General features: G+C 42.9%; 1 protein-coding gene across 13 annotated transcripts in view; it reads right to left on the bottom strand.

Moving 5' to 3' along the window:
- Window positions 1-19,870, bottom strand: part of TNXB (tenascin XB) — a 589,826-nt gene that overhangs the window by 6,110 nt on the left and 563,846 nt on the right. For all 13 annotated transcript variants that reach the window (XM_069237235.1, XM_069237240.1, XM_069237242.1 and 10 more), the window contains 3 exons: window positions 12,832-12,928; window positions 10,567-10,728; window positions 8,437-8,600 (listed from right to left, as the gene is read on the bottom strand). In XM_069237235.1, coding sequence (XP_069093336.1) covers window positions 8,437-8,600; window positions 10,567-10,728; window positions 12,832-12,928 — 423 coding nt within the window. The remainder of the gene's footprint in view (window positions 1-8,436; window positions 8,601-10,566; window positions 10,729-12,831; window positions 12,929-19,870) is intronic.

Below are 19,870 nucleotides of genomic sequence, written 5' to 3'. Positions count from 1 at the left end.
CTCCTAGAGATGACATCTCCTCTTCAGAGGATGAAAGAGAAGGAGAGATTGCAACACCCCCGCATCCGAACGATGAATGGGATGACTATTTAGCTCCCACTCCATCACCACCGCCTCCTCGGCCATCAGTTTCTCCACCGGAGGATATAGGCGGTTTTCATAACTTAATGGATAGGGCAGCAACACGGTTTCAATTACCAACCTCCGTCTCACAGTCGGAATGCTTCCTTCATGACTTCAAGGATCAGGCAAGAAAGTTGTTGAGGGAAATTCCAATCATAGACTTTATTTGGAATGAAGGCATTAAAATCATGGAGAATCCAGCTACTGTTCCAACGGTTCCACAAAAGCTGGATAAAAAATACAAGGCGACACAGGACTCTCCAGTGTGCTTAACAGGGCATCCTAAACCAGCCTCTGTCATTTCCCAAACCGCCCAACGGCGTTCTAAAAATCCATGGACGCCTATATCTACTCCTCCAGATAAAGAGGGCAGACGCCTAGACAACGTGGGCAAGAGATTCTCGACCATGTCAGCTATAACTGTCTGTGCAGCCAACTCTTTAGCGATTTTGGGTCGCTATGATCGCCAGGTGTGGTCTGACATCAATGCTTTCTTAGAGCTCATTCCTGAGAACAAGCAACCTGAGGCACGGAAAATTCTACAGGAAGGAGAACCTATCTCAGAAGAGATCATAGACTGCGCTCTAGACATAGCCTCCACAGGTTTCCGTCAGCTGGCCGGAGCAGCGGTTCTGCGCCAGCAGGGATGGTTGAAAGCAACATCTTTCAGGCCAGAAGTCCAGTCTAGGATATTAGATATGCCCTATGACATATGACGGAGAGTCTCTCTTTGGCAAACATATAGATGAGGCCCTACAGGCCATTAACACTGACAAAGACACTGCTCATTCCCTGGGGACCATGCAGTTTAGGAAACAGCCCTTTTGGGGAGCAAGAGGTAGGGGTTTCTCTGCGTTTCGTGGCTTCTACCATAGACAGTACCAGCAGCCCCAATATAGAGCGGCCTATCAGCAGACTTACAGGCAACCATCCATGGCCTCCTACGCCATACAAGGGGGGAGAAGGAAACAGAGCTCTCAAGCCTGGGATCAACCCTGCAAACAATGATCATTGTCGGGCACCGGCTACGCTTCAACAGTTTCCACAATTCCATCAGGTGGGAGCGAACATCTCGAACTACCTTCAGAATTGGAAAGACTTAACATTGGACACATGGGTGCTGGATATAGTGGCTCACGGTCATACGCTAGAGTTTATACAAAAACCTCCACACCATCCGCTAGGAAAATCGCATCCACTTCATCTCCACTTTCTGCAACAAGAGGTTTTCCTAATGCTCTCCAAAGGGTTGATACAGGAGGTGCCAGATGTAGAGAGCGTTTTGCATGGCGCAAACTTCAAAATTCGCAGTTTGCGCCATGCAAAACGCGCATCGCGATGCACATTCCCATTTTGCGAGTCGGTACCGACTCGCAAAATGGGAATGCGACTCGCAAATAGGAAGGGGTGTTCCCTTCCTATTTGCGATTCGCACCGCAATGCAAAATTGCTTTGTGACCACGAACACGGTCGCAAAGCAATTCGCAGTTGGCACCCATGTCAAGTAGGTGCTAACTCATTCGCAAAAAAAAAGGGGTCCCCATGGGACCCTTCCCCTTTGTGAATGTCGGCAAATATATTTTTTCAGAGCAGGCAGTGGTCCAAAGGACCACTGCCTGCTCTGAAAAAACTAAACCAAATGGTTTCATTTTTTCTTTTGTAATGCAACTCGTTTTCCTTTAAGAAAAAACGGGGTGCAATACAAAAACAAAAAAAACTGCTTTATTGAAAAAGCAGTTACAGACATGGAGGTCTGCTGTCTCCAGCAGGCCACCATCCCTGTGAGTGCAGGGAATTGCAAGTTAGTCGCAAGTTGCAATACACCTCATTAATATTAATGAGGTGGGTCTTTGCGACCCCCTTGCGATTCGCAGAAGGTGTCTGAGACACCATTCTGCATATGATTTTGCGACTCGGAAATTGCGATTCGCAAAATCATTTCTTCCTACATCTGGCCCTAAGATTATATTCCCGGTTCTTTCTAATAAGGAAAAAGTCGGGGGAATGGAGACCCATCCTAGACCTCAGAAAATTGAACAAGTGTCTAAAGAAACAATCCTTTCGTATGATCACACTGTCGGATATCCTGCACCTGCTCAACACTGGAGATTACATGACATCGTTAGATCTCCAGGATGCCTAAAACCATATAACAATTCATGTAAAGCATCGCAAATATCTCCGTTTCACTGTAGCTGGTGCCCATAACCAATTCAAGGTCCTTCCATTCGGCTTAAAGTCAGCACCAAGAATCTTCACGAAATGTCTCGCTCCGAAAGCAGCTTTCCTCCGAAACAGGGGTTTTCAAGTCTTCCCATATCTGGATGACTGGCTGATAAAAGCTCCTACACCATCGCCTGCCTAGGACTATTTCACAGTCTAGGTCTAACAGTGAACTTACAAAAATCGTTCACTCTACCGACACGCAGGATAGTCTTTTTAGGTGCGGAACTCGACACCATCACGAGCAAGACTTATCTCTCAAGGGCGCAACAACAAAAACTGGCCAACATGGCTGTCAAGATTGCAAGGAGAAGTTCTGTTTCAGTTCGGACGTTCTAGACACTCCTAGGCATGGTTTTCTCATTGATCACCCTAGTCTACCTAGCAAGGTTGAAAATGAGACCATTACAGGAGGAATTGCAGCTACAATTGACTCAATCTCAAGGATCCTTTGAGGATTCAATCAGTATTACACCAAGGATGGTCAAGACTTTGCGGTGGTGGTCCCAGACCGACCATCTCTCTCAGGGATTGGCCTTTCTGACTCCAATGACAGATTTCATTATCACAACGTGTGCTTCATTGGAGGGCTGGGGAGGTCATCTGCAAGACATGTGCATTCAAGGGAAATGGTTGATTGTGCAGAGAAAACTGCATATAAATCTGCTAGAATGAAAAGCAATTTTTCTTACACTAAAAGTGTTCCTTCCGCGGATTGCAGGATCCTCTGTGTTGGTCTGCACGGACAACACTACAAGCATGTTCTACATCAACAAACAGGGAGGAACAAGATCTCTTTACCTCTCAAGAGAAGCTCAATCTTTGTGGGAATGGCTCACACTTCACAAGATTCGTCTGAGAGTAGAACACCTGCCAGGTGTCAACAATGCCCTAGCAGACTCTCTCAGCAGGACGGACGACAACTGCCACGAATGAGAACTCGATCAGAGGGAGCTAGACAGCATCTTTCTGTGCTGGGGACGTCCAACCCTGGATCTGTTTGCCACCAATCAAAACACCAAATGCCAATTTTACGCTAGTCGGTACCCGCTCCCAGGGCCGCGGGGGAATGCCCTTTTGATGCGATGGTCCGGGATCTTTGCATATGCTTTTCCCCCCTTCCCATTGATTCCCAGGCTTCTGAAGAAGATGAAATTATAGACACTCTGCTGATACGCCCTCCCTTGGTTCATCCAGACTAATCAAACAGTTTATGAAGGGTCTGTTTCGCACTTTCCCTCTGGTGAGACCACCTCTGCCCCAATTGCATTTAAATGTAGTTCTTTCACAATTAATGAAAGCCCTGTTTAAACCTATTCACAGAGTAGAGCTGAAATACATGACATGGAAGGTAGCAACTCTGCTGGCTCTTCCGTCCACGAGAAGAGTTAGTGATATACAGGCCTATATCATTAAAGAGCCCTATCTTATGTTTTCAGACGACTTTGTCCTTCGAACAAACCCGAGATACATCCCTAAGGTGCCTTCATCTTTTCATTTGAATGAACCAGTGATATTGAGAACATTCTTCCCAAATCCATCAACGTTGGCGGAGACGACCCTCCACACAATGGATATCAAAAGATGCTTGAAGTTCTACCTTCAGAGTACTAAACAGCTTCGGAAGACAGACCAGCTCTTAGTCTCATATGCCCAAGGCCGTCAGGATACAGGAGTCACTAAGGCTACGATAGCTTGTTGGATTGTATCCACCATCCAGTTTTGCCACGCAAGGCGGGAAAACCATTAACTAACCGCCCGAAAGCACATTCTACAGGGGCAATTTCCACTTCGGCTGCTCTGTTTCAAGGGATCGCCTTGGACAAGATATGTCAGGCTGCAACGTGAAAGATACTGTCTGGAATCAACGCAAAGAGCTGATTCTCCTGTTGGGCAGGGGGTCCTACGTCATATTTCATTGAGGTGATATTTTTCTTTGAATGAGTATACCTAATTCTATATACAATAAGTTTACAATTCCTATGTAATTATTGGTTGACGTGTTTTACTTTATATGCATAGATATGTGTATATAAATATATATATCTTCATGCCAGCTTAACATACAGGTTAAAGATGCCGCACTCACAGAATTCTGTGACTAATCTTCTTATATTCAACAAGAAAGAGGGTTTTTTCTTGTTGAATAAAAGAAGATTAATCACAGAAGTCTGTGAGCGCGGCATCTTTAACCTGTATGTTAAGCTGGCATGAAGATTTATTGGGAATAGGTCCTTTCCCTGATGCTGGCACCGACGCTAAGAGCGCGCCTTTTCTGTGGACCTGCTGGAGTGTACAAAAATCCAATATTTTATTTGCTGCAAATAAAATATTGGATTTTTGTACGGAGGTGTCCTGGTTCTCTTCGGATTTGGAGAGCGTGTTTTGTTATAGCAGATTCGGGCGTCTCGGAGCCCGACCAGGACCGCTGTGTTGCAGCATCCGCACTCCGAGGAAATGTTGTGGATTGTCATATATATATATATATATATATATATATATATATATATATATATATATTACATATATTTTTATATTGACATAGATTTGTTAGATCTATATTTAGAAGGATTACAATGCTCGCACCCACCATCCACTGCGGGCATAACAGTTATTATGAGTACTGCTGGCTATTCAGATTCAAGCATGTGAATTTACGAAAGATCCAATACTGGATAAGAAAACAAGTTACTTACCTGTAACTACAGTTATCCAGTATTGGTATCTTTCATAAATTCACATGAGACCCACCCTACTCCCCTTTTGAGGCTCACATTTCCTTTCCATAACATACTTTTCACTCTAGTGCTAGAAAATCTGATGGAATGAGCCTGTTTGGGGAATATTCTAGAGGGTGCTGGAGCTTGATTGGTTGTGAGTTAAGTTTAGTTCTTTTTACAAAAGGACATGGATAGGCCATATGTGTGAATTTGCTAGCATTATAGCTTATGGAAATGTTTACTTATCGCTCTTATAGTATACCGTGGGACTCCCACTTCGATGACGGGGATGATTCAAACATGTGAATTTATGAAGGATGCCAATACTGGATAACTGTAGATACAAGTAAGTAACTTGTTTTCTTCTTCCCACACCCTACTATGCACACCCATTATCGGAGAGAGGGGTATTGGCAGGGCTGAACACAGCGTACTATGCATACCTGTAATCCAAGAGAGAGGTCTCAGTGGAGAAGCCAATCTCTCTCCACACAGCCTACTATTCACTCCTGTCATTTGAGAGAGAGGTCTGAAAGGAAAGATTGTCCATGGACACATCTTATACTACTCTAACTCGTCATCTGAGACACAGGTATCACAGCAAAGGCCAGTCCATGTACACACCCAAATACATACACCGGTCATCTGACAGGAGAAGCCAGTCTCTCTCCATAAACCAAGTTGTGTTTTTTCATAAATCTAAATTATTTATTTTCCCCCAGAATGATATAATGGATTGCATTACATTAAACTAAACACCCTTTACTATTCTGGTGTAGATAAATTATAAATATTACATCAGGATTTATTCAGTGTAATTGCAAATTCCATTATAAAAAGTATGATCTCGCGAGAGCAAACCAAGAAGCACTGCCCCCCTCGGACAGCACGTGAGGGATTGCTTCCCTGGCTCTCTCAAAAACTTTTGCAAGAGGCTCACAAAAGCGACTGGTTATGATGGATTTCTCTGGGTCTCGCTTGAGTCTCGCAAGTGAATTTAAAAACAAACAAAGTGAAGCAGTACAAACAACATATATGATAAAACTAGAGATTAGCTCTCTAAGGAGCTATTTTAGCTAATAGTTTAGAGGCTCTCTTGAGAGTAATGGCACCTTAAAAATAGTTGGCTGGAATCATGTATCCATATGAGAGTTGAAAGAACTGAGCAAATCCATTCACTACTGAAATATTGAATATTTAGCTTTTTAATACCCTGTTATGTTACAGAACAAAATTCTCTTTTTACAGAATAATATCTAAGCACAACATATCTTACAAAATCACTCTACTATACACACAAACCTAAATAGTTAATTTACTTTAAAAAAAAAAACTAGAAATTCACTAAAAAACACAAAGGTTAAAGTAACATTATAGTTAGGTGTAATTATTAGGTATAATAAAAATATCTGTTTTCAAATTTAAAAAATGTATCTGTATGGTAATAATTCCCTGTGCCATGGCCATCCAGACTCCCCACTGGCACCCTTTAATGGCATTCTACGGGCCACAGCACTTATCATCCAGGGCCTGAAGAAATATGATCACATCACCCCCCATCTGGCTGGAGCTACCCTTGCCAGTCCGCACCGTCTTCAAACCAGCTGCTTTATTTATAAAGGTGTCACAACCAGTAGCCATGCTTACATTTCAGACAAGCTTGCTGTAACTGTTGACTCTAAGAACAACCGTAGCCAGGAATGCATCAACCTACAGTTTGGTGGACAAGGGCTTGTCACAAATTGAACGGCTATTCCATCCACCTTTGTACAAATGCTTTGTATTCTAATGCATTTGCAAAAAGGTGGACAAAATAACTGTCACGTTTGTGTACCCTTCCGCCAAACTATATTTCAGACCCGAACAAAGTTTAAAAAGGAAAAAAAAAACAAGACAACAGGCCTCTTTCATTTGTGCATACATGGTTTGGAACAACATCTCCAAATGCATCAAGCCCGCTCAACAACCACTTCAATTTAGAAAGGAGTTACAGCTTTCTCTCTTTAAAGAAAACTCCATCACAATACACAAACTAACTACCTCTCCAATCACTTGTTGAATTTATACTTGCCGTTGACTTTGTACCTTGCTCTGCTGCCTTTTGGATAGGTTTGCACTATACACATTCCACATACATGCATAAATGAGTCACAGCCTATACCTCCCATTCCAACCAAAGGCTGTGAAGTTAAGATCCTACTTTAAGCAGATACATTACTCAAGTTGACTGGACTTTCCCTCGTTTTGGGTTTTATTATTGAGCCGCTGTAGGCCAACATCTTACAAAACTTTGAGGTTGGAATCTCTCCCTCACCTGTGGTATAAATGAGAAAATATTCTATGACGTCATCAGCCATTCCTTTTGTTACCTACATGTACTCTGCGATATTATTGCATTTGGACATGGTTTGATACATTTAACACTGCATATAAATGTAGACTTCAGTTATGATAATAATGGGTTTCCTTTCATTTCTGCATCTAGTCTCTGCAAATGATGGAAGAATACTCCATTGCAGCAAATCTACCAACTGTACTCGGATGGCCAGTTTAAAAGCTTTTTAGATATTCAAGAACTATACTGTATACCACGTAAAGAATTTCTCTGATATGTTCAAATTAGACAATCCTTTTTGTCAGTTACTGACAAGACAGGGAACATTCTTTTATCATAGCTAATTGCTGTTTAAAATGAGTTGGTGCTTGTTATAACCCATTTCTATAAATCTTATTAAGCTATACCGGCTAAGGTGAAGTGGGCAGATGAATGGCTTACATAATCAGTATACCATGATGTATTTTAACAGTCAGTCAACCTTTGTATATTAAGTGATCACCTTTCCAAAGTAACAGCTCTAATATTAAAAGACCCTAGTTGACTTCTATACCACCACAGACCAAAACATCTTACAGAGCAGGGCAGTTTGTATGTCCTTGATGCCAATCAGTCAGTGCACATCGTTTGCATGTATCTGCAAAGGCTACTTACGTTTTGGCATAATGTATTCGATATACCATTCACTTTTTATAGGGATTGCTCCGATTATCTCTAAATGAGGTCAGAGCACTACCTGTGTTCTCATAATACCACTTTAATGTCCCCAATATTGTATTCCTTCCCTTGCAAACAGCAGACCACTGAGAATTCTTTCAGTGCTCCTTCATTTTTTTTTTATCAGATATTGACTTCAGTCTTATTTGAACTTGTATTTTTTACACACTCTGTGCAAGCCAAAGGCATCTCTTCACAGCACTAAATGTAGTGTGAAAGAAGCATTGTTGTTGACATTTTTGCAGAAACAGATTTTCAGGAAAAAAGTGTTACACGTTTTGTTTTATACTTGAAGCTCTTCATTTGGTCCTTTCTCACCTGATGATCTTTATTGTTCCCGTAGAGCCCATTCAGGTTGGCATAGTGGCAGTTCTTGTACCACCAGGCCCCGCGGTATGAAATGGAACAGGGCATTATGTGCTTATTGCGGTCACGGTCTCTTGTGGAGAAGATCATGTTGTTGTGGTAGCTCAGGGAATCACCTAGGGCAGAAAGAAGCAGCATATGTCAGGTCAAAGTAGACACTAAAGGCCTTCCTGTGGTTGATAGGATGGTAGCTGCTAGCAGGCAGTCTATGGCCTACAAGCTACCTGTTGAGAGTCATAAGACACAGTAGTCACTTTCTTCCCAGCAATATCTAATGTCTATAGTTGGGGGCAAAATCATCTTGATGGGTGAATATGGTAATGGGCCTCTCAGGGTTGGATTTGCAGCTTTTGCTTCTGCACGGCTCAAATCAGACTTTTTTAGAAAATTCAACCTCTCTGAATTGACCATCCATTGGCGCTCGTAGCACCTCCAAAGCCACCTGATTCACCTACAAGTCAGTATACTTGGACACTCTTGAATACTTGTGAGAAAAACTGATAATATCTGAACCGAACCAGATCATCAATGAGCAAATATGTTGTCTGATGTCAAACCCCCTATTTAAAGACTAGATCAACATAGAAACACTCCTTTGCTGATAATGTCCCAAAGATTTAGAACTCTCTGGCAGCTCATCTTATCTTCACCTTGACTTTATAAAGCTGGGAATGCCTAAAAAAAATTCACCTACACAGGAAAGGCATAATGAGGAGAAATATCTTTGTTTCTCTTTGTTACTTCTTCTTTCTAGGTGTGCTGCATTATGCAGCACACATGGATAGAAGAATATGCCTTAGGATTGTTTTTGTGCAGGAAGGTGTCCCTTAAATACAATGCATTCCAGCCCTCTCCCAGTGACGCAGTGTGCGGCACTGTGCCACTATCTCATAAATATGCCCCTACATGCATAGCTTCAATGCAGTGTGCTTGATCGTACATGGATTTGAGACACTCCATTGTTGCATTATGCTTGTGCTCTATAATGCATCCAATTTCTTATACTAGAAATCTCATTAGTTTATGCGTATTTGCTTTACACTGAACATCAGATTATTGCATGCAGAGTCTTTATGTTAACACACTGATTACCATACCTATGTCTCTGTGAAATGTTCTGCCAACCAGCTTAGGGCTTAAATCATGCAGTATAAAAACCAGTACATTAAAATATAGCCTGATGCACCTGAGGGAAATGCTTCTTTCTCTAGATCAAAGATGGTAGCTGAAATGTATTCTTTCTTTCAGGTGTACTAATTATGGCCCTCATTACGAGTCTGGCAGTCACATGACTGCCAGACTCACGGTGGCAGTCCCACCGCCAACAGGCTGGCGGTGGGATTGCCTTATTATGACCGTGGCGGAGCGGCCACGGTCAGACCACGGACACCGTCAGGCTGCCACAAGCAGGCAGCCTGGTGGTCCTGGTGGTTTTCATCTTCCAGGGCAGCGCTGCTTGCAGCGCCTCCCTCGGGATTACAGGCACTGGCATGGGCAGTGCAGGGGCCCACATGCAAAGCCCCGTCGTGCATGGGTAGTGGAATGAGTTATGGCTGCTGCTCTACCCGCGGCACTGCCACATTATCGCCGGCTCCATTAGGAGCCGTTATCAATGTTAAGGCCCTCTTCACTGCAGGGCCGGCAGGCGGAAACACTGTTTCCGCCGTCCGGCCCTGCGGTGAACTCTTAATGGGGCTGGCGGGGTCCAGGCTGCACAGACAGTCTGAAGGCGGGGAGAGTTTGGCGGGCAGCCTCCACTGCCTGCCAAACTCATAATGAGAGCCCATGTGTCTCAATCTCAGCCCAAGTAATAGAAGAATCATCAAGATTTGAAGGCTGAATTACTATTCACCATGTGGGGGGGCTCAATCGCCGAAGTCCTTTTTTTGACATGTGGGTAGACATCTTCCACAGTCTGTTGTCAACAGTAAAAGGTATTTGCAGTTTACTTGATCTTCCATTGGGTACTGGCAGTCCTCACTGCTTGGTGTTAGTGTGCATATTTAAACCATCTTACCCCCAGTAAAGAAATTCTGTTCATGCTGTCCCAGTCCTTTTTCTGCACCATATTGTCTTTCTTACCAGCAGTGCCACTGTACTTTCCGAGTCGTAGCCGGTAGTAGTTGTCTTGTGTGTCCACTCGGAAGCTCTCATAGACAGCATAGGCAGATTCATTCTTAGTGCGCAGATCAACTCGCAGCTCGTAGGCTCCCTGAGATGTCAACTTGTGCAGGTTCTCGTTACCTGAGAATTCAAAGGAGAGTGAGACACACACACCTAGGTACCCTCTTCCCTTCTCTCCAAAGCACCCTCATGCTGGGAACACCACAAGGAGGTGCTTTTTCTCTCGCTCTACTTCTCTCACCCTGCCTCCCCCATCTTTATCTCTGTTCCTTTCTCTCTTGCAGGGGGAGCATTGTAGTGATAAAGGCTCTAGTGCTGCGAATGCTAGCTGATGGCAGTCTCGCAAGGATTGTAAATGCCTGTGCTTACATTCTGCTGAATGGCAAACTGCATTGGTATGGTCCAGCTTACATCTTCCCAATCAAGTTTACCATGACACAAGTGCCCTTTGAGCCTGTTGCTTGCAATCTTTGATTGGATTCATTTAATCCTAAAAGCCACTGCACACTTATTCACTTGATGTGGTAGGTGTTTGAGTATCCAAATGTGCTTTAATGGCGTATAAGATGGGCAATAGTGACAATAGATTATGTACTAGCATTTGCATTTGTGATACCTTCCAGCTTCCCGGGAGCTGATGTTTAGTCGGGAAGCTCACAAGGTATTCCTAGACCCTTTTGCTCTATCCCTTCTAAACTATTCTTTTTATTTGGTAGATGGATTAGGTTTACCCAAACTGCACAGGCTGTCTCACAAGTTGTCCCTTGCCACATGAGTGCAACTTCTTTCTTCCTGTTTTCATTTTCATGCAGGTGATGCTCTGGGACATGACGTCTCAAAGATCTTAAATTGCACAAGCTAAATATAGGCCATTTAGTCATATTTTTGCAACCTTATGACTACTCCTACCCCATAATTTGAAACAAAGAAATGGAAAATTATAAGTTTAAAAAATGAGAGAAAGAAAAGTACTTGATGATCTTTTCATATCTGACATAGGAGAACTTGCAATTCCTGCACTTCCAATGTATGACACACTTTTGGACACCTGTCTTGCCCCAGCATGCACCCATCCCTCTGACTTCACTGTCAGCATATCTCTGCCTTACAAATATTTCTGCTCTTTACCCACACAGCAGAATTTCCCCCAGTTAACAGAGCATCCCTATTTCAAAGTAATGCTAGACCATATCCCACTTCATAGCTGTCAGCTGTCTCAGTATCATGTGACACCATGGGCTAGCCCTTGCTTTGTAAGACAACAATTTCCATTCAGGTATTTATAAGTGATCATTTACTATTGAAGTTACAGGTCTGAAAGATACAGACACATTAGTCCCTGAATTCATATTGCTCTGCTGACACACACCACACATCTTTGTTAGAGGTGGTAGCCCAAAAATACCAGAATGCAAAGTGCTGTTTGATAAAACGGCAATACTAATGGAAGATGTCAGCCATGATGTAGGGCTCTTAACAACTGTCCAGCATAAGCACTCAATCCATCTCAACATAACTATAGAAACACATCTTGCATTCACCACTTGTAACAAAAATCCACAGGAATCCTTGGCATAGTGAGAAAACAAGATTGAATATAATCACTGACTCGGGATGTGATCCCAGCTCCGCATACATGGAAAAGGAAGTGTGACTACTTTATGACCACTTCTGTAAGTGCAAATCTGTCACATTATAGGAAGTAGCCTTACTACTACTAAACTTGATATTTTCTGTTACAAACTGTTAATCAGTGTTGTGTTGTGTGAAAGTAAACGAAATAAAGTCAACATTTCCTTACTTCTGATGTCTCTGCTTCAGAAGCAGAGATTAAAGTGATACATGTCTTGCTTTGCAAAGTTTAAGAACAGTGGGCATTCTGTCTTATACAGACATATGTCCTTAGCTCATTCTCCAGGGCAGTGCAAAGTTCATACTCCACTAATCTGTATTTATTAGGTGGTTTTTCCTAACTTCAGCTTTGAATACCTTTTAATGGTCGAGTTCACCACTCTTTGGTCTAATACCCTGATAAAGAATCCGCACTTGGGGCTCATGGCGTAGTTTTATGAATTGCTGCTCTGTACCACTAGACCTGCTCTTACTATGCACTAGTCTCCTATCTAAAGAGGCCTTATCTCTTTCCCACCTGGACATGCGAATCCTGTAAGGAATGCTGGAACCTGCAGTGACCTTAATGAACAAGAAAGATCAGTAACTCACCTAGCCAAAACTCCTGTGTCAAGTTCCCAAAGCCTGCAGCATAGTCATACCAGTTCCTCCAGAAGTTTGTTTTGCCATTCATTCGCCTCTGAACCACCTGGCCAGGCCAAGGATAGAGGAAAAGGAAAGAAAATACACAGTTAATGGAATGGCCAGATTTCAGCTCATGCAGCTCTGTACATTCAGGGCCATATTTATACTTTTCGACGCACAACTGCGCCAACGCAGTTGTGCGTAAAAAAATTTAACGCCGGCTAACGCCATTCTGAAGCGCCATGCGGGCGCCGTATTTATTGAATGACGTTAGCCGGCGTTAGCCGGCGTTAGCCGGCGCTGCGGAGTGGTGTGCGTCAAAAAAAATGACACACACCAGGCAGCGCCGACGTAGGGGAAAATGGAGCTTGGGCGTCAAAAAATGGGGCAAGTCAGGCTGAGGCAAAATTATCGCCTCAACCCGATTTGCACCATTATTTTTTGACGCCCAGACGCCATTAACATGACTCCTGTCTTAGCAAAGACAGGAGTCATGCCCCCTTGCCCAATGGCCATGCCCAGGGGACTTATGTCCCCTGGGCATGGTCATTGGGCATTGTGGCATGTAGGGGGGCACAAATCAGGCCCCCCCTATGCCACAACAAAAAAAAATATATATATATACTTACCAGCACTTACCTTACGTTCCCAGGGGTGTGTCCCTCCATCTTTGGGCGTCCTCCTGGGGTGGGCAAGGGTGGCAGGGGGTGTCCCTAGGGGCATGGGAGGGCACCTGTGGGCACCTTCCGAGCCCACAGATCCCTTAACGCCTGCCCTGAGCAGGGGTTAAAAAATGACGCTAACGCAGCTAGACGTCATTTTTTAAGGCCCGCCCACTCCCATGCGTCATTTTTGCACGGGAGTGTAAATAAGGCGCACAGGCCTGGGAGTAATTTTTTAGACGGGAACGCCTACCTTGCATATAATTAACACAAGGTAGGTGTCCACGCAAAAAAATGACGCAAACTCCATGAACTTTCGCGCTAGGCGCGTCTAACGCCAAAGTATAAATATGGAGTTAGTTTTGCGTTGAATTTGCGTTAAAAAAAACAACGCAAATCCGGCGCAAACAGAGTATAAATATGGCCCTCAGTGAGGTGTTATCCCTTGAGTAGTACCCCAATGGAACACATGTACCTTGCATCCTGTAGAGGTGCTCTTGTCTCAGTGCTTGAGCAGCATCTGTCAAAAAAAAGCTGTGTACTGCGAGTAGCAAAAATCTGCCACACAAATTCTAATCCAGTGAACCTAAACACAGGGATCAATTCCCCTTCATTTTATTATCCTGAAGCGAAAAACACCATCTAAGAGGTCTGAGGAGGAAGGAAAGGGGTACCACACGAACTCTTGCTGCTGAGCAAAGGCATTTATGCAAGGTATGCCGCTGCCATTGATGTGTCATTTCCTAGCTCCTGCTATGCAAAAAGAAGTGATTATAATTGCAACTGATACAAGGTGCCAAATTCTTTAGCTGCTCCTCTCACTTTTTCACCATTCCTCTTTTATACTGTATCACACTATTTTATTAGGTAGCACTGAACATTAGAAAATGATGCTGATAAGTTGTAGAATCCTTCATCCAGGTTTTAGTGCCCAGCGATGAAAACTTCACTATCCAGTCTGGCAAACAGTAACGTGTATGTAAGCATGTCTAATGTGTCTCTGAATTCAAGGTTCGTGGTAACCAAAGCTGGCCTAACACTCCAGAAAAAGGTTTGGGAATTGGATACTGTGTTCCAGATGAGTACTCCACAGCCATACACAAAACTCCATTTGAGTCCATGCCTGATCCACATTAATTGACTAATGCCCCACAGCTACCGGAGCATACAAACAGTGGAACGTGATAGACTGAAATCACTCACATTAGCTGCTCACCCACAATATTTTGACTTTTCATATCACTCGTCTCCTCAGCCACTAGAGGCTTCTCACTCCTCATCATTGCCCCTTGACCGTTATTTTATTATATTCTACTCTATTCTACTTTACTCTATTCTTGAAGTCTTATATGGTGCAGGGCTACCTGAAGGCCTCCCAGCGCTGCTACAGAGACTGAAGATAGCCAAAGAAGAGGTTCGAGTAAATTCAGATGTCAAAGCGTCAGGTCTTCAAAGCTTTGCAAAAAGGAAGCTCACACTCCAAAGCACACCACTGCAGGGGCAGAGTATTCCAGAGTCTCGGAGCTAGATAAGAAACAGACCGGCCACCCAAGCTGGATCTATGAATCCTGGGGTCTTCAGCAGCTGACAAGGAGTGAAGGACTTTCCCTGGGAGATATGGGCAGGCTAAGGATCTTAGCAAAAGGAGGCCCTTGTTATTGATTGCCCTATGCATAACGCAGAGGGACTTAAACTGTAGTCGGCGTTCCACAGGAAGCCAGTGTAGGCCTCCTAAGGCCTTGGAGGCTGAAACATGTTTAGGGATGTTCATCAGCAGGCATGCAGCAGCATTTTGCAAAATCTGCAGCTTTCTGACAACATAACAGGGTGAGCCTTGGAACAGGGCAGTCCCGTAGTCGAGAAGGGCTGGCACAAGGTCCTGGACGACAATTCTTCTGGCGATAAAAGGAAGGAGATGGGGAATCTTCAGAAGCAGTTGCAGAGTGCCATAGTGAGGCTGGAATCGAGCCGAAACCCTAGGATCTTTATAGAATCTTTAGGAGTAGGCAATTTACTGGGACAATCTGGGATGGGGCTCACAGTCGAATAACTAAGATTGTTGCCCAACCACTTGACCTCAGTTTTGTCATTCTTAAGTTTCAGTTTGCAGTCCACCTTCCAGCTGGCTACTTCCTGAAGACAAGGAGTCAGAGATAGATGACCATTATGTGTGTCTGGGGAGATTGACATAACCAGCTTAGTGTTGTCGGCGTAAGAAACCAACAATAGCCCATGGGCTTGGACTATCTCAGCCAGAGGATGTAGATAGATATTAAATAGGGTGGGGCTCAAGGGAGAGCCCAGGGCAGCCACCACAGCAAGATGGATGGCTGCCTGAAAAGAAGGGCTGGCCCTGGACCTGAAAAGAGCGATTCTGCAGGAAGGAGAAGAGACAATCCAGAGCTCTGCCCATAACACCGACTTTAGAGATCCTCTGCAAGAGAGTAGAATGGTCCACGGTGTCGAAGGCGGCACTAAGATCTAATAGGATAATAGCTCCGGGACCAAGGAGGCTTCTGAGGTTGTCGACCACAGCCAATAGTGCTGTTTCTGTACTGCGTGGAGGGCGAAAGCCCATCTGGGTGAGATGAAGCAGCGCATTCAATTTCAGGAAGTAAGAGAGGTGTTTGTTGACATATTTCTCTTGCAGTTTAGAGACTCCAGGTAGCAAACAAATTGGCCTATAATTACTCAGATGGTATGGGTCTAGGTTCGATTTCTTTAAAAGTGGCTTAACAATTGCATGTTTCCATTGCTGAGAAACAAACCCACAGGAGAGCAAAAGATTGAGTAACGCTGTCAATACTGGGGCAATAACATCGGGCCCCTAGCGAGATATGAAAGGGCTTCAATACTATAAAGCGGTTTCTTTTTTTTGGCACAGAGTACGCACATATGAGCAGTTGGATCAAAAGACTGACAACTGTTCTCCGAGTATAGAATGTGCATTTGTTATTATCTGTGATACATTATGAGCAATGAATTTCGGGTTTTATATATATGTGTTGCAATTGATATGTGATATTTGTTTTTGTATGACTGTTGTTGTCAGTGTGACTTTGTTCTTTGCTTGAGTTTGTTTGTTGTCCATTGTCTTGTCTTTTGTATTTTTATATGTTTTATTTTTATGTTTTATCAATTCTGGGAATTGTTGTCTTTTCTTGCTTGGAAATCGTATAATTAAGTCTATATTTGTTGAATAAAATATCAATTTTTTCTGAAAATATCTATAGTAATGATATGTTTGAATTCAATAGGAGCGATACAAGTGTTCTGCTTATAGGATATTAGAAAAGGAGTAATAGATGTCCATGATCTTTTTCTGAATGAAATAGGCCAATTCATTGCAGTGTTCAGTCGATGCCATTGACGAGAGGCCTGCTGTTGCGGGCTCAATGATGTTTTTAAGGATCTTGAAAATGTCTTTAGCGGAGCTGAAAGAGTTTACAATTTTAGGAGAATAAAAGGCTGCTTTGATTTCCGCATAATAGCGCCGGATGGAGGATGGAGCTTCTATATTGAGCCCTACTGGTTCTGGTTGGCCAGCCAGCCATTGAAGTGAAGGGCAGCTACATCAACAGAGACCAAAGAGACTATTACAGAAATTTCCCTACAGCTGACAATTTGAACATTTTCATGGCTGTTTATTGGCTATGTTCATTCGTGCTATTATCCTTGTCCTGACTGCCAAAATTCTCCAAAACAGGATCTCATAGGGGCTTGGTTAATTCAATTACCCCAATTAATCATTCAAAAACGTTCCTCTTCTCCTTGATTGTACTGCGTTTTGCAAGTTCAATTGCTCTTAATTCCTACTGCCTCCTTGTCACCTTCACCATGCTGTGCCCTTTCTCTGTATTATACCCTCCATTCATACCCTCAAAACACAGATGCATACCCAACTCTGCAAGTGGAGGACATTCTGCAACAGAGTACCTGTTGACATTGAATGCTCCAAAAGCAGTACTCAGGTCTTTATACTACATTGACTTCAAATCCTTACTCATCCCCACCCTCAACGGCTATGCCATATTATCCCCCTCTTTCTTATGCAATGCTAGCAATACCCATCCATCACTCATTGGCAAAGAGTGCTGAATCAATTCATTTTTTTCAGATTTCAAGCTTTAGAACACACTTGGCTTCTTCCCAGGCCTTGTTCACACTCATACACACCACAGTCCCTTCTCACAAGCTGCACAGCTGAATTCTTTCCCCACCTGTCCCATGGAACTCATTCCCACTTCATGATCTATCAATCCATCATTTGCCCAAGCTGATCTATTCTGCAAAACATCAAATCACTAGTTCTCTGATTAAGGGTGGTATGCTGCCACAACTTTTCCTTGACCCGCTTTCTCCAGTAAATGTACTATCCGTTACATCTGTTGTAGTGCTATGCTCACTTATAAATGACTATTTGCCCTTTCCAGCTGCCATCCTGTATTAAGTCCCCTGCCTCTTCTCTAAAACCATACAGTTACTGCTGCTTAACCAGCTCACCAATTTCTCCTTTATCCTGTATCTACTGGAGTCTGTTTTTGCCAGTTTCTCAATTGTAGTCATCACAACTACCTCTCTTCTATTTTCATTCCTAACCTTTCTGCAGCACTGCTTATTGTCACCACGTCACTTGGGCTCAGTATAGTGCTATCAGTCTGCTTCTTTGCTTTATCCTAAATACAAATTCTTTCTTTATTAAGATTATAACACCTTTGGACACAGATGCTGTGCTTGTGCATGACAACCCATCTTCTTTGTTGCCTCCTATGTGTTTCTTCCGTGTTGTCGGATTCTCTTGGGCCCTGCTATCCAGTAGCTCAGTCCCATGACACCCAAGCTGAGTGGTGGGCCGTGGGGGCCTCCCAATTGATAGTACTGAAGCTCCTGTGGCTGTGGGGAGTCCTCCGACTACATTGAAGCAGCTGGGAGAGGGTGCTTGGATGACTCTTCTGCTCCTCGGCTCTCAGAGCGGCTGCCTAAATCTCCCTCCGTATGCCCTGACATTAACTGTGTCCTTTCATAGATTTCCTTTGTGTTTCTGCCTTAATGCACAAGCTGCTTTTATCAGAGGATAAATCTTCATTTTTTACATACTTGCTGTTTTGGGCCGTGACTAATTCTTAACCTAGCATGACAAGGTGCTACTGACAGTCACTCTCTCCATTGTAAAAACCTTGTTGGGAAGAGCAACCAGTATTTATATATACTCATCCAAATTTTCTAATTTTAGCAGGGCATCTTAAATGTCGAACAGTAGTGGATAGTAGACTCTATTATTCTATCTCTCTTCATCAGTCATATCTTCAAGCAACAAACTCCACGTCTTTAAGTTATCTTAAATCCACCTTCACAAATTTCCATTGAAGTAGACCCTGTCAATGCTTTTCGTCTCTAAATAGAGACTTCATCAGGGCCTAAAAGACATTTATACAAAAACAGATCATTATTTGATGAACCATAAATTGAAACAATTTTTATGTTAAATTATTTTTTAAAATGTAACTAAAAACATGGTTTTAATTTATGGTTCGTCAAATGATCTTTTTTTTGTATAAATGTATTTTAGGCCCTGATGAAACAACTTTGCTGGGTCCATTATAAGTGATAATGGCTATGAGCCATAAGTATATTTATATTGTCACATTTTATATCAGAGGATAGAAAATGCAGGCTGATGCTTTCCAAAGAATTTTCAGGAGAACAGCGAATGAGTCCTCAACAGTGAAGTCATAAACATGGTCTTCAAATGGGTTTTTGCCTCAGAATAGACGTTTTTACAAATGCTGAAAACAAGAAATGCCCCGATTTGCTTTGAAGTACGATCAACAAAGTTGATGGAAGGAAATTCCTTTAAGCATTTCCTGATTCCAGAAATAATTGTCAAACTGACTTATTCCAAGATCAGAATAAATCGTCATCCCCTGAATTGCCAATTGGTGTTTCACAAATCTTCTTCATCTGTCAGAATGTTCACACAGAAGGATGCCGTGCAAACTGGATCTTCTTTACAAGTTTAGATTCTACCATTGAGTTTGGCTTCTTGGTGTCCTAGTTTGAACCTTACACATGATTGCATGAACATGCCAAGAGAAACCAGGTATCCTTCACTGTGTTATTTTAAAAGGAAGAGTTTTTGCATTTGGAACATTCAATCAAATATAGAACAGGTACTGCCTTCGGTGCTCACAAACCTCTTTTTCACAATTTAAGTAGTTAAGGACTTTCTAGAGGGTATTAATAAAAGTTCCCTCTGGTAAAGAAACTTTGCACCTCTGGGAACTTAATGTGATGCTCTTAAAAGTCAGGTCTTCTTCTTTTGAACCAATTAATAAAGCTTCTCT

This window comes from Pleurodeles waltl, chromosome 6, assembly GCF_031143425.1.
Source record: "Pleurodeles waltl isolate 20211129_DDA chromosome 6, aPleWal1.hap1.20221129, whole genome shotgun sequence".
NCBI classification, from domain to species: Eukaryota; Metazoa; Chordata; class Amphibia; order Caudata; family Salamandridae; genus Pleurodeles; species Pleurodeles waltl.
Note: the sequence above shows the minus strand (reverse complement) of the source record. Positions and strands in the feature narration are given on the sequence as shown.